Below are 12,589 nucleotides of genomic sequence, written 5' to 3' on the forward strand. Positions count from 1 at the left end.
CTATCTAGAGGGATGAACTCTAGACCTGACTGGTGTAGCTCAGTGGATTAAGTGCAGGTTTGTGAACCAAAGGGTTGCTGGTTTGATTCCCAGACAGTGCACAAGCCTGGGCTGCCAGCAAGATCCTGGGTGGGGGGGTGATTAGCACATTGATGTTTCTCTCCCTTTTTCTCCTTTCTTTCCTCTCTCTCTAAAAGTAAATAAAAATCTTTAAAATATAAGAAATAAAAGGGATGAGCTCTAAATGTTAAAAATAAGCAAATGAGATGTCATGCAAATTATATGCATAAAAACATTTCCATTAGAATTATTTTTATATTTACCTTTCCAATTACACTTATTACACAAATTATTATCAATCAAGATCTCTATCAACTTCAAGGGGAAAAAACCAGCAATCTGGAGGGACTTTTTCTTAAACCTTTGGGTTCCTTTTGACCCTTGACATTTTCTTTAATCACTCATATGGCTTCCTTCTCTCCCCTTTCTGGTATGATTCATAACATAACTAGGGAAGACTCTCATGATTTGCTGGTCTCCCTTATCTGTACTCAAAGACTTGCAGCCTTTGATCTAGCTATTAGAGCAAGTAATGATTCTTAATCACCATTATCTCATTTTTATTTGTTTATTTTGTTCCTTTTATATACTTTATTTCATTTTTTGGTTTTATCTATTTCTATGACCCTGAAGTGGGACTAGCCCACTCAAAGCTGATGTGCCCCTCAAAGCTGTGCTCCTAACAGGGTATAGTACCACACCTTTCCCTCACCTATTTTCCTTTTAACATTTATTTAAAGAGAGAGGAAGGGGTGAGGGGAAATCATCAATTTGTTGTTGTACTTATTTATGCATTCACTGGCTGACTCCGTATGTGCCTTGACCCTGGTTTGAAACCAGGACCTTGGCATATAGGGAATGATGCTCTAATCCATTGAGCAACCTGGCCAGGGCCTCGCTCCTTGTTCTTACACCTCCCAGTTGTAAGTTTTTCTCTTTCATTTACCAAAAGTCTTTGAATTTAGCTCTTTCTACAGTAAGTACTTTCTAAATAGTTTCAAAATTAGATAAACATAAATTTGGAAGAATTTTCTCCATTCCTTAATCAATGCTGAAACTCTGATATTCCCTTAAACTTAGACAATTCAGAGCTGGGTCAGGGCTGGAAAGAACATGACTGTCATTAACAAAGAAACCTCATACTAAGCGTGACTCATGACTGCTAAGAATGGTTTTGTGGCATGTGACAAATCTGCTCAACCATAAGTGAAAGAACCACCAATTCCCTTCTGGCCATCCCGGCTTCCTAAGTAATTGTCTATCCCAACAAACTCCACTTGTGACCTTAGAAAATAAACCTGATAAACTAACACCCCCACAGGAGACCAAGCCACACTGTTTTAATCACTTTAGAAAATGTTTTCAGAGGTGATTTCTGTTCAAATTAGTGCTCTACTTTAATGTAAAGCCCTTATCTAACTGTTACCACTAAATAAAGTTTAAAGGGTAACAGGAAAGAGGGGAAATACTAAGAGACTGCTTAGATTGTTGTTTACTTCTGGAAAGTTAAGCCATAATCAGGTGCTTTGAGACCTTTCTTTTCAACACTAGCCATGTTTTAATATAGGCAAGACAGATTACTAAAGGCTTTAGTGGTTAGCAAATCACTGAAGGAATGACTCATTTTAATTTGCCATTCGGTTTTAAGAAAAGCTTTATGCTTCCTATCAAGAGTCAATATCACACATCCTGTTTATACACACTGGCTTGTTGTCCTCAGTTCTTCAAAGAGCTGGTGACACCCCCCTAACTCACACTCCACCCAACCCCCAACTTCCTCTCATTGGTGTGATACATATTCCTACTCACTTTTAAGAAGCACCTCCCTCAACAAAACACTCTCTTACAGTAAATTTTAAAGAAAATACTTTATTATGTCATGAAAAAAGGCATCAACTAGATTCATACTCGTTTGAAAAAAAATTGAAAATTTATTAGACAGTATGTGGGCATCCTGTTCCACATGGGAATGAGAAGATGCTATAGGTTCTCTAAGTATTGCACAGTCTGAAAAAAAAACGCCAACAAAAAAAAGGGGGTGGGGAAGAGGAGAAAAAAAAAATCACATGATCTTGGGAACCATCTCACATTATGAATAATCTACCAAGAAACAGTAAAAAAAACTTTGTTTCTACAGTAGCTTTAGTTTATAGTTGCTGGAATGACTGTATTCCATTGAAGACATCTCAGTAACAGGAAGCTTCATTTTAGCAATCCCATGTGCAAATATTAATAAAAAAATATATAAAATAATGCAATTAATCTCTTGCCATCACCCCGGCAACCATAACATTTGTGAGAACCATTTTGCTGGAAAAGGGTTACACTGTAAGTTTGGCCTGAAGCTCCATCTCTGCAGCGCGTTTGAGTGCAACATCCACTAGAAGTTGAAATCCACTAAAATCCTGGTTGAGGTCCGGTGGAGTAGGGGGAGGAGTGTTGAAAAGACCACTTTGTGTATTTGTACTTGGTCCAGATTTACAGGTGTCCTCAGGGTACACCAGGGAGGTGTCTATAAAGTTGCTGGCTGCTATCTGCTGTATATCTGTGTTTTGTCCCACACCAACTGGCTGACAGAGAGAGAAAGGCACATCTTTCAATGCAGTCACAGTGGTATGACAGATTACTGATGGACGAGCCAGAATTGATCCTGGAGATGACGGCTTAGGGGAGGGTGGCCTTCCTAGGGCTGGGTTTGGTCCAGCTGTACAGGAATGAAATGGGCTCTCCTCTAGAGTTGGCATGAAGTTTTTGATGCCCATCGCTGACTCTACAGAGCTTGCTTCAGAAATCTTGGCCCCACGGCGAGAAATTGTGAACTGATTTGGATCTTTGCCATCCTTTCTTAGCATGTCAGGGAGGAGCCTGCGGCGGGCGTTGATGAACCAGTTACAGACCTGAAATTACACAGGTATGCTTTAACACTGAGCATGCATGTTCTGAGAACCACCCATAAATGCCTACTTGATATCTCTTTGCATCTAAGAAGGTTTACTGGAACTTACAAAGTTATTCCAACGTATCTGAGTCCAGCCCAGAAAGAAAACTGCTCCTCTTCTAATCCAAATGCCTTTTTGTTTCATCATCCTTAAACTTTTCTTTTGCAGGAAGAAAAAAGTCTAAATTCTCCAATGTCTAAAAGTGATTTTAGGGAAGAAAGTTTACCTTTTCACTCTCCCTCACACTAACCGATTACCTGCTGCCCCAACATCTAAGTTAATCAACTACAGGAAAATCTTTCCTGTATGAAAAGGGCCACTCCCCCCAGTTACTGATTTTTCCCAGTTCAAACCACTGTGTCAACAGACAGACACGAATTACCTCACTGAGGACTATCCTCGTTTAAATATCAAACCAGTTTCCTGGGTAATAAGATTTAACCTCCCTTTTATGTTTGTTGCATTAAGCAAGGCTTTTTTAGGCATTAGGAAAATGTTATTTGACAGATAACTGTTCAGTGTTTTCTGTTTCTCTTACGATTATTAGCCATCAGTGCTAGAAAGTTTGTAAGATATTCCTTTTTTTTGAGCCAAGAGGCACTTAAGTTCTTGACATACAAGAATGTTATAAAATGACTTTAGAAAGGAAAAAAAATAGGAAAGAAACCTGTGTGCATATACCGTGTTCGTTTTCCTTACCTGTAGTGTAGATAGGTGTGTTTGTTGGGACAGTAATGCTTTTTCTTGCTCGGAGGGATAGGCATTGTATCGGTGCTCATACAGCCAATCACGGAGAATCTGCACAGATTCCTTGGGCAGGTTGCCTCTTCTCCTTCTCTTGCCTGAGCCAGAAGAGGAAAGGTCCAAGGGTATGTCCATGCTGTCATCATCCTCAGTCTCACTGCCGGACGCTGCAACAACACCTAGCAAAGGACAAAGGCCAGCTGTTAGCCGCTTTCATCAGCAGAGCACCTCCTGCAAAACTCATCTCTTTTGACCATTCAGTGTAAACATGTTTTCTCAACTGCTGGAGCCCGAGGAGGGACCAGTGTTTTCTGTTCCGAAATACCAGAGCACATGTGAAGTATCAAGAGTAATCTGACCAGAAACACATTCTAGACTCACAACCAGTTGTGCCTTATTGTACCCACTTTCCTATAGAATTTAACTTTTCACAATTCTTTGGAATGATACTCAGGCCAGTTTCTCATGTAATCCAACAGGAGACAAAGCTCCACCCAAGTGAGTAACAGTTTGCCACCTGTGTTATCAAGAAAGGTACAACAACAGATGGAATGTGTCTAACCACCTGCTCTTTGAGGTCACTGTTATCGAGGATAAATCTAATGAGTTTCCCACTGCACATTTTAAATGCTATGCTTCCTCTTTCTTCTACTGAAGTTTTGAAATAAGAGGAAAAATTACACCTAACTCAGTATTCTAAAGATAAAAATGTATGTCAAAAATTTCTGCCAATTGCATGGCCATTTCTTTTTCATGGATACTTATATTTGTTCAAAACTCAGTACCTGCTTTTAATGGCCAGTACTAGTCACTCGTTACTAAATAGAAACAACCAATGAAGTCTCCAGTGTTGTTACACAAAAACATTTCCTATTAGTATTGTAGTAAGAGAATAAAAACACCTAAACTCAAAACTTTAACTTTCCACAGACTTCAACCACCATATTAATCTAAAGGGAAAATGCTGCATATCAATAAGCAGGGTTGTCTTGGATTATTACAAGACAAAGAAAACAAAATATGCAACCCCAAAGGAAACTCTCTTTTGTCTCTAAGTACTTTAATCCTACCAGAAATTTTAAGAATTCACCAACCATAAAGGATATTCAAGTCACACATAGACTGCATATTCAGTAAAAGTTCAGACCTGGCTCTTTTAGACATTTAAACATAATTTAGAACTTTAAAATATTTAACACTGCAATAAAGAACAAACTGACAGTAACCAGAGGGGAGGGAGAGGGAGATGAGGGGAGGTGGAGGGGGGCAGGAAAAAGCTGGGTAAGGAACAGTCCAAAGAAACACGGACAAAGCCAGTGGGGGGGAAGGATGGAAGGTGAGAAGCAGGGGTGGGTGGGGCAGGGGAAAGTGGTGGTAGGAAAATGGAGACAACTGTACTTGAACAACAATTAAAAGCATGACTAAAAAAACCATTTAAATGAATGCTATTACCCCTCCCCCTCTTCAAAAGGCCATGGGCAAGTCTTAGTTGTTGAAGAAATACATTCACTTTGTTTAACACAACCTAAAATTTAAAAAAAGAAAAATTATAAACTATCACATGCTTGAACATACCAGTATTTCTACATAAAAGAAATGAATTAAAATAACAAAATTTAAAGGTATGCATTCTTAACTTTGTTGACACAAACTCAATTGAGTGGTTTACCCGGATAGGAAATAAAAAGAGTATCTCTCACAGTGAGACACCATTCAATGTACTTCTGAAGGTTTTTTTTTAACCATCCTTTTTAAAGCCTTTTCACACAATGGAAGTTGAAAAAGCTACAGATTCAAAGATTCATTGATGAGGTATTTGCCCAGTTAATTGAGTCAGACTTTACTTGGTGACACATGGTTAGTTTTGGACTGCAGGGGGCATAAGGTACTGGAGGGAGTGGCCACTGAAGAGGCGGAACCTTCAGAAGACAAAGTAAAAATCAAGTTCTAACAAAAGAGCAGAATGATCTTGCAAGTTCACTTTAGCTCAAGGCTTAGTAAACAGCCATCAATAAACCACACAAGAATCCTAAATTTTAACTCCCCTGTATTTCACGGTTCCCTTCACAGAAGCTTTTATTAAACTGCTGTAAAAAAAAGTGGGGGGGGTACATTTTAAACTGAAACTGCCTTCACTGTTGAGAAAATGAGAAAAATTAAAAACCCATACTTAAATTTAGGTGGAGAGCTATTTATAAAAATTTTAATAAAATATGAGTTTGTTTTAGACTTGCGAAGAAATCTAGCTTTAAAAATCAATCTTTTAATAATTGAATGACTAAAATAAATCTTGTTTACAACTTCTCAATGTCTGAAAAGCCAGACATTCTTTTCAAAGCTGTTATCCACTCTCCCCTTAAAAATTGTTTAAAGTGTGAAAATTTGCCCATTGAATTCAACTGTAAGTTGATAATGACAAAGAGTTTAAAACAAACAAAGCCCTGAAGCCTGAACTTTGATCTGCTCAGGTTTGACAAGAAGCCTGATCTTTCAGAATAGGTTAGTAACACACAAAAGCAGGTCTCAGTTAAGCAACACCAAACTGCAATGTGATTTTACTCTGTTCTCAGTTCATTTAAGTAAATGAATGCCAGGCCTCTGGACCTCTTCACAAATATTTCCAATATGTGCACAAAAGCTGAAGTAACAGGAAGTTAAGACTTCTGTCTCTTGGCTACAGCGGCTGATATTTCACTGCAGCAAACCACGTTTGCTGCTGTCAGGACTATTTTCATTAAAACTCTCCCTCCGGATTGTGGCTCAACTTGGAAAAACAAAAAGACTTTTCCACGTTACTCATTTCCTATTGTAACAGAGCTTTTGAAAAGTTTCCCGGTTATGACTTGTTTCCAAAGTTCTGCTTTCTGCTTACACTTAAAAAAAAAAAAAAGGTTGGTGGGGAGGGGTGCAGGGAATCGCAAGCCTTCTATTTCATTTCCATATGCAAGAAAATGTATAAAAAGCTAAAAGCCTACGGTCCCACAGCTCTAAAAAGCAATCTTTTCTTTTCTGAATAGGAAAGAGGGGTGCAAGAGACAGAGACAGTGGTTGTAAATGTAGATGAGGCTAAAAAAGCATCTAGAGATAATAATGGCAGGAAGCCCTGGTGGGGAACTAAGTTGGTTGGAGCTAGTCTGGATAAGCCAAGGCTAAGGGGTCCGTCCCAGGTCAGGACACATAAGAACCAACAAATGAATGCATAAATAAGTGGAATAACAAATCCATGTTTCTTTCTTTAAAAAGAAAATATAATGGAAGGAAAAGTTTAAGCACAGGGTTAGGAAAAAGCAAACCTAACAAACTTCCTTTCTGAGATGAGAATATCTCAGAAGTGACAGGAGTCATACTAAACCCAAGGTGTGCTTGGCTGGTGCAGCCACCGAACAGTTTTAAAGCACGAATTCCACACTGTAAGGAACTGCAAGGACAAAGACTTCGGGATTTTCCTGGATGAACCTTCTTTCTAACTGGCTTAAAGCCATTTGGGGAGGGTTTTTGTTTTTTTGTTTTGTATCCTCAGCTTTCTAAGACGAGACGCTTATTATCACAAGCCAGTCTTCCCAAATCCCGGTCTCTGCGATAGAGTTTAAGGTTCTTTTGTTTTCAAGGAAACTTGAAAAGATGTTCAGAGACTTTTATGAAATAGTCCAACCCCACAAACCAGGAGGGACAGACAGCTTCCAGAGTCCTTTCAGGGGCACTCGGAAAGCTGGCCCCCACCGAGGGGGGGGAGGGGGCCGAGGAGGCCTGGAGGGAGGAACCCGGGAGGGGGGCCCGGGAGGGGGGCCGACCAGCCAGCTTTTGTTCTGGCGAGTTCCTCAGCCTGCACCGAGCTCGGCCCCTCCAACCGAACGAGTAGCACAACCGGGACCTCAAGAGTTTCGGATTACAGGAAACTAGATACGCTGCCGTGAATCTCTACGTTCTGAGGGGGCCTGCCCACCCCTATAAAATTTATCAAGAAAACCTAAAAAGGGAAAGAAACCGAGCAAACTCGGCCGTCTGCGCTTCCCGGCACCCACTCCGCACCAGTCGCGAAGTTTCCCCGTCAGCAAAGCACCTTCATTGTTTCCCCGAGTCCGCGACCTGGCGCGCCCCAGGCTGCGGACCGAGTATCCCGTGCAGGCGCCCGCGGGCCCCCGGAACAGGCGGTGGAGAGGAAAAGGGGACGACAGGGAGGTACCCGGGGGTGGGGTGGGAGGCGGAGGCAACAGGGAGGGGGTTCCCGAGTGCCGTGGAAGGGGCGCGGGGCCGTGGGGGTGTAGGGGAATACCCAAAATTGCTCGGGGAAGGGATGGATAGGTGCCCTGGAGGGTAGGGGGACGGCGAGGTACGCCGGGGGGGGGGACCTGCGAGTGCTGGGGGTCACCTGAGGGGGCCCGGGGGCGCGGCGGGGGGGGGGAATACTGATCGACGCTCCCCCCGCCGGAGCCGGGACAATGGGGGAAGTCCGTCCCCGGAGGAAGCCCGGCTTAGCACTGCGCTCGCAATCGCCGCTCTTCAGAGCCGCCTTCCCACCAGTCGCCCCAGGAAGAGCTCCCTGCAGTCGGGCTCTAGACCCGTCTGCCAACTTTTCGCGAGCACGCATGGCCTTCCAGGGGCCATCATCCCGGGTGCTCACGGGACCCAGCCACAGGCTCCAAACTCTGTCCCCGGGACGGGGGGTCGGTCAGCGGGGAGCCCTACCGCCAACCACCGCGAAAGCCCCGGCTTTTGACATTTAGTTTTACTCCCACTGGGAAAGCATGAAAGGAGGCGCGTTTCAAAGTCACAAGCCCATAATGAAAATATCAACACCTCAGGCTGAAAACGGGCCTTAGCGATCGCCTCGGACTTGAGGCTGCCCGCTCCACCTTTATTGTTTTAACCGCGTCCGCGCGGACTCTGGAAGAATGTGAAGCTGCACAAACTCTGCGGCGCTCCCGCGCGTGCGCAGCAGCGCGCCCCCTCCCCCGCACTGGCTTCCCCGAGCGATTAACTTCTGTTTTGAACCACTTAACATAAATCACAACAGAAAAGCCAACTGTGGCCCACGACGGAACATTCGGGGTACCTCCCTGCCAGGCACTCAGAAGTTCACTTCAAGAGGGAGCTGACATTCTTTGACCTTTCGTGGTGGCAGGGTCCCCCCACCCCCGCCCCGTGTATTTTGCTTTTAAACCAGACTGACGGCAGGCGTTTCGTGGAAACAATGACAGACTCACTCTTTGCACCTACAACCAAGCCTGCTTGTCATACTTGGACTCCTTCTGACTTGCACGCTGCTTTAAGCTGCCTGCCCTCAGTCCTAACGCTTCGTGTTGCCCCAAATTCTTCGTGGGAAAACTTTTGGAGGTCGTTAATTTTTAAGTCTACCATTCCAAAGTTTCCGATCCCCGAGGGCGATCCGGGGGCCTGAGTGGCATTCCTTCAACTGTGAAAGCAACCCATGGCCGGAGAAGAGAGCGCCTGGGCTGGGCTCGGGGGCAGTCGAGACCCCGGAGTCCGTGCCCAACTTTCAGACAAAGGCGCTGCCGGCCGCTCCGGGGTCGCTACGGGAAGGGCGGGGAGGGGGCACCCCTTGACCCGGGCCCACACCCACACCCCTAGCCTGCGAGAACGAGCGAGCAGCCACGCGGCGTCTCGACGGAGCATGGGGTGTCGGCTGAACAATGAAACTTGGGAGTCGCACAAACAAGGCGGCGAGAGTGTTTCCTGACGATGTGCCAGCAGCGTGGAGAGGTCCGTCCCTCCACAACAGCCCCTCGTGTTGTGTCTAGAGGGAAAACAACTGCCATTTCAGACGCGGCCTCAACAAAGAGAACGGCCGCGGTTCCAGCCGGAGGGCCCCGGGGCTGGAAAGTCCAACAAGTCACTCTCGCCCCAAGCCCGGCGAGCACGTTTTCCCGGGACTCGCGCCCACAGGGCGAGAGCCCAGGGACCTTACCTTTCTTACTTTTCATTCTGGAGTCCTCCTTCCAGCGCAAGACACTACTGGGGGCTCGCGGGGGCCAGGAGCGGGGGCGCAGGGGGCAAGCGGCTGTCGCCTTCCCAGCGGAGTCTCAGGTAACTTGTAGGGCCAACTCCAGTAGTTACTGCTGAACTAGGCGCTCAGATCCCAGGCGTCCGCTTCTTGGGTGGAATTCAAGTGACACTTGGGCTTCCTCCTGCCGGGATCTTCTGGCAGCGGGCCGGGGACTCTCCCTCGCCTAACTCACTCCCTTCCCCACGCCGCTCCTTTGTTCCCCGCTCCTGCTCCGCGCACCTCGGCGCTGTCAGATTAAGAGAGGCGAGGAGGGAAGGTACAGGAGGTCCTGCCTCCGCCCCCAGCCGCCCGCCCCGTCCCCCGCCCGCCCCGCCGCTTCCCCGCCCCTCCCCCCGCACCTTCCAGCCCCGGAGGACTGCACGAGGGCCTGGCCGCACCGCCTCTCTCTGAGCCCTCGGGGCCGCTGTCACCGGTTCCTCACGGGAGTGGCGGAGCCCAGAAACCGAGCCTTCCTCCCTGCTGCGCGCACTCCTCCCGCATCCCGCGCTAGTCTCGGTCACAGTAGCCGAGCGCCCTGGGTTTCTCCTTTGGGCCTTTCTTCCCGGGGCTGACAAGGGTGCGTTTGGTTAGGAAATTGCAACAGATGGAAATCAGACCTCCCCCTCCTTCCCCTCCGCTACCCCGGGGAAGAAAAGTGGCCGCTGGCCACTTTCGTTTTTGACAGCTGCCCCACACTTCACCGTCCCGGCTTTAGCCGCGGGGGAAGACAGCCGCTCTGATTCAAAGGGCGGAGCACCGTAGGAAAAGTATTCGGGACAAGAACCAACTTCTTCCAGAATGCGCGGCTGCCAGGGACACGCGGGCGCGGCGCGTCGCACCCTTCCCCCTTCCCCGGCTCTTCCTCCTACAGCGACGGTGGGGGGGGGGGGGAGGATGAGACATGGACACCCAAGACGAATGACTGTTCCCCCCTGGCTAAGCTGTGAGTTCCGGACTGGATTGCTAGGCAGTTTCGAAATCTAACACGTTGCGACGGACACTTGTCATGCTCACATGCTGTTTAAAAGTCTGTGCCTGGGGACGTGCGCGCGCCTGTCCCGCTGCCACTTGGCCTGACACTCCTACCCTTGGACCCGGGCAGCTGCCGCCTTTAGGAAAAGGAGGTGACCCACACCTGGGCTGCTCATCTTTTTCGATAAAGAGTCCACTTTTAAGACTTAAACAGGCTAGGAGACCCGTTCTCCCATCGGGTATTTCAAACAAATTAGTCATTGAGTAAACACATGTCCCGGTTAGTTTATTTTGGTTGAGAGGAAGACTCCAACAGGAGTTCCTTGATGAAATTACCCTTTTAAAAGACCAGCTGCTGTTTGGCTGATTTCAAAAAACGCATGCCCACTCCTAGCTTTCTCCTCTGGGTCTAGTTCTCGCGTGTGTCCTGTTGCTTTTAAGTAAATGAACTGTCATCGTCATGTGCCACAGTAAGACTTTCCTCGTCACTTAAAAGGTAGGAGGAGGAACCCAAACGTAAATAACCCTGGTAGAGACGTCAGCGCCTGAGTCGGCCTCCAGTTTCGGCTCTGTGGTGTTTTTGTTTTGTAACCTCAATGGAGAACCCAGCAGAAGTAGGTTCGGTGGAAATAAGGTTAAACCCGAGGACTAAGGCAGCCAAACGATGACTAATTGAGACTTTGGAGCCTCTGTTTTAGGATTACACTGAAAATTAAAGCCAGTCTCCCACCCACTCACCCTCCCAAAAAAGACACCCCCTCCGAGAGAGTGAATTAAGGCCAGAGTTTACAAACCTTGGGTGGTTTTTCCAATTACAGGACTTAAAATGAATAAACAACGGAAAAAAGCGTCACTCTAAGAAGACAGCAGCCTTACGATTTTTTTTTCTTCTGTGGTTTGCCGGCTGCTTGGCACCTAAAAGAAGACACATCTAAAACGACAAAGCGGGGAAACGTGGTCCTAGTGATGACCGAGCCTAGAAGCTACCCTGCAACTCGCGGGAGCGCGGTCCCTTCCCAAAGCTTGGCTGGAGATGAATCAGCTGCTGCGCCACAGCGCAGGGCAGATGTGGGGCGGGGAGAGGGTGGGGGCCGCCCGTTAGAGGGCCGCTGGCTTCTACAGTTGAAGGCTTGTTTGTTGCTGGGATTGGTGGCTCCTATAGGTTGAGGAAAGGGAGAGGAGGAAGGAGAGACGCAGGGAGGAGGAGCCCGGGGCCGGCAGACGCTGCGACTCCGCGGTTTGATTGGCAGGAGCCCCGTCTGGAACCTGGCGGTTACTGGGGAGACGCTTTGTTTGCTAACTTCGAAAGTAGGAAAGTAGCTTCGGCTGCCTCTGCAGCTTTCGAAGCCACTCCACAAAACACGCCTCCTGGTCGCCCTAACCCTCCTCCCGGCCGCTGGCAGCAGCTCGCGACGAAAATGTTTCCCTCTTCCGCGTGGTTCTCCTTGGCCACGCGGTGGCTCTCATTCTGTACACAAAGGTATCTTTTTCTTCGTCTAAGTGAACTTGGCTAATAACTGAGATTCTCAGGCAATTGAAATGGAAACTGAGAGTTGAAGCGAGTTTATAGCTAGAAAACAAACTTTAGAGGGGACGGGGGAGGGGTGCACAGAATTAAAAGCTTCTTTCAAGTTATGAAGAGGAAAAAATTCGACCTTTAAACTCTCTTGCTGGAGGTCCGGCTTGATCCGGCCATGTTTACCTTTTGCTGGAGCGAGTCATCGAAGCAGGTATTCTAGGTAGAGAGATGTTCCTAAGAGGAGCAGGAGCACTTTTCCGTGTGATGACTCCACAGGTAGAGGTCCCCACCCTCCAGGCTAGTTACCAAGGTGGTTTGGAACTTTGAATTGTTGGTGCCTTCTGGAAAGTC

General features: G+C 46.9%; 1 protein-coding gene across 3 annotated transcripts; it reads right to left on the reverse strand.

The window, feature by feature from the left end:
• Positions 1 to 1,909: 1,909 nt before the first annotated feature.
• On the reverse strand, positions 1,910 to 11,603 carry TGIF1 (TGFB induced factor homeobox 1). Of its 3 annotated transcripts, none has more exons than XM_037136094.2 (4): positions 10,107 to 10,611; positions 9,679 to 9,994; positions 3,699 to 3,922; positions 1,910 to 2,957 (listed from the first exon to the last, which is right to left on the reverse strand). In XM_037136094.2, exons 2-4 carry the CDS (start codon positions 9,683 to 9,685, stop codon positions 2,382 to 2,384), a joined length of 807 nt encoding a protein of 268 aa, XP_036991989.1. In that variant the 5' UTR covers positions 9,686 to 9,994; positions 10,107 to 10,611; the 3' UTR covers positions 1,910 to 2,381. The 3 variants fall into 3 exon arrangements, with proteins under 3 accessions (XP_036991989.1, XP_036991988.1, XP_036991990.1); XM_037136093.2 differs by having other exon boundaries at positions 9,670 to 9,994; positions 10,107 to 10,606; XM_037136095.2 differs by lacking the exons at positions 9,679 to 9,994; positions 10,107 to 10,611 and adding an exon at positions 11,514 to 11,603.
• Positions 11,604 to 12,589: the final 986 nt, after the last annotated feature.

This window comes from Artibeus jamaicensis, unplaced genomic scaffold, assembly GCF_021234435.1.
Source record: "Artibeus jamaicensis isolate MK-2021 breed Jamaican fruit bat unplaced genomic scaffold, CSHL_Jam_final contig_354, whole genome shotgun sequence".
Taxonomy (NCBI): domain Eukaryota; kingdom Metazoa; phylum Chordata; class Mammalia; order Chiroptera; family Phyllostomidae; genus Artibeus; species Artibeus jamaicensis.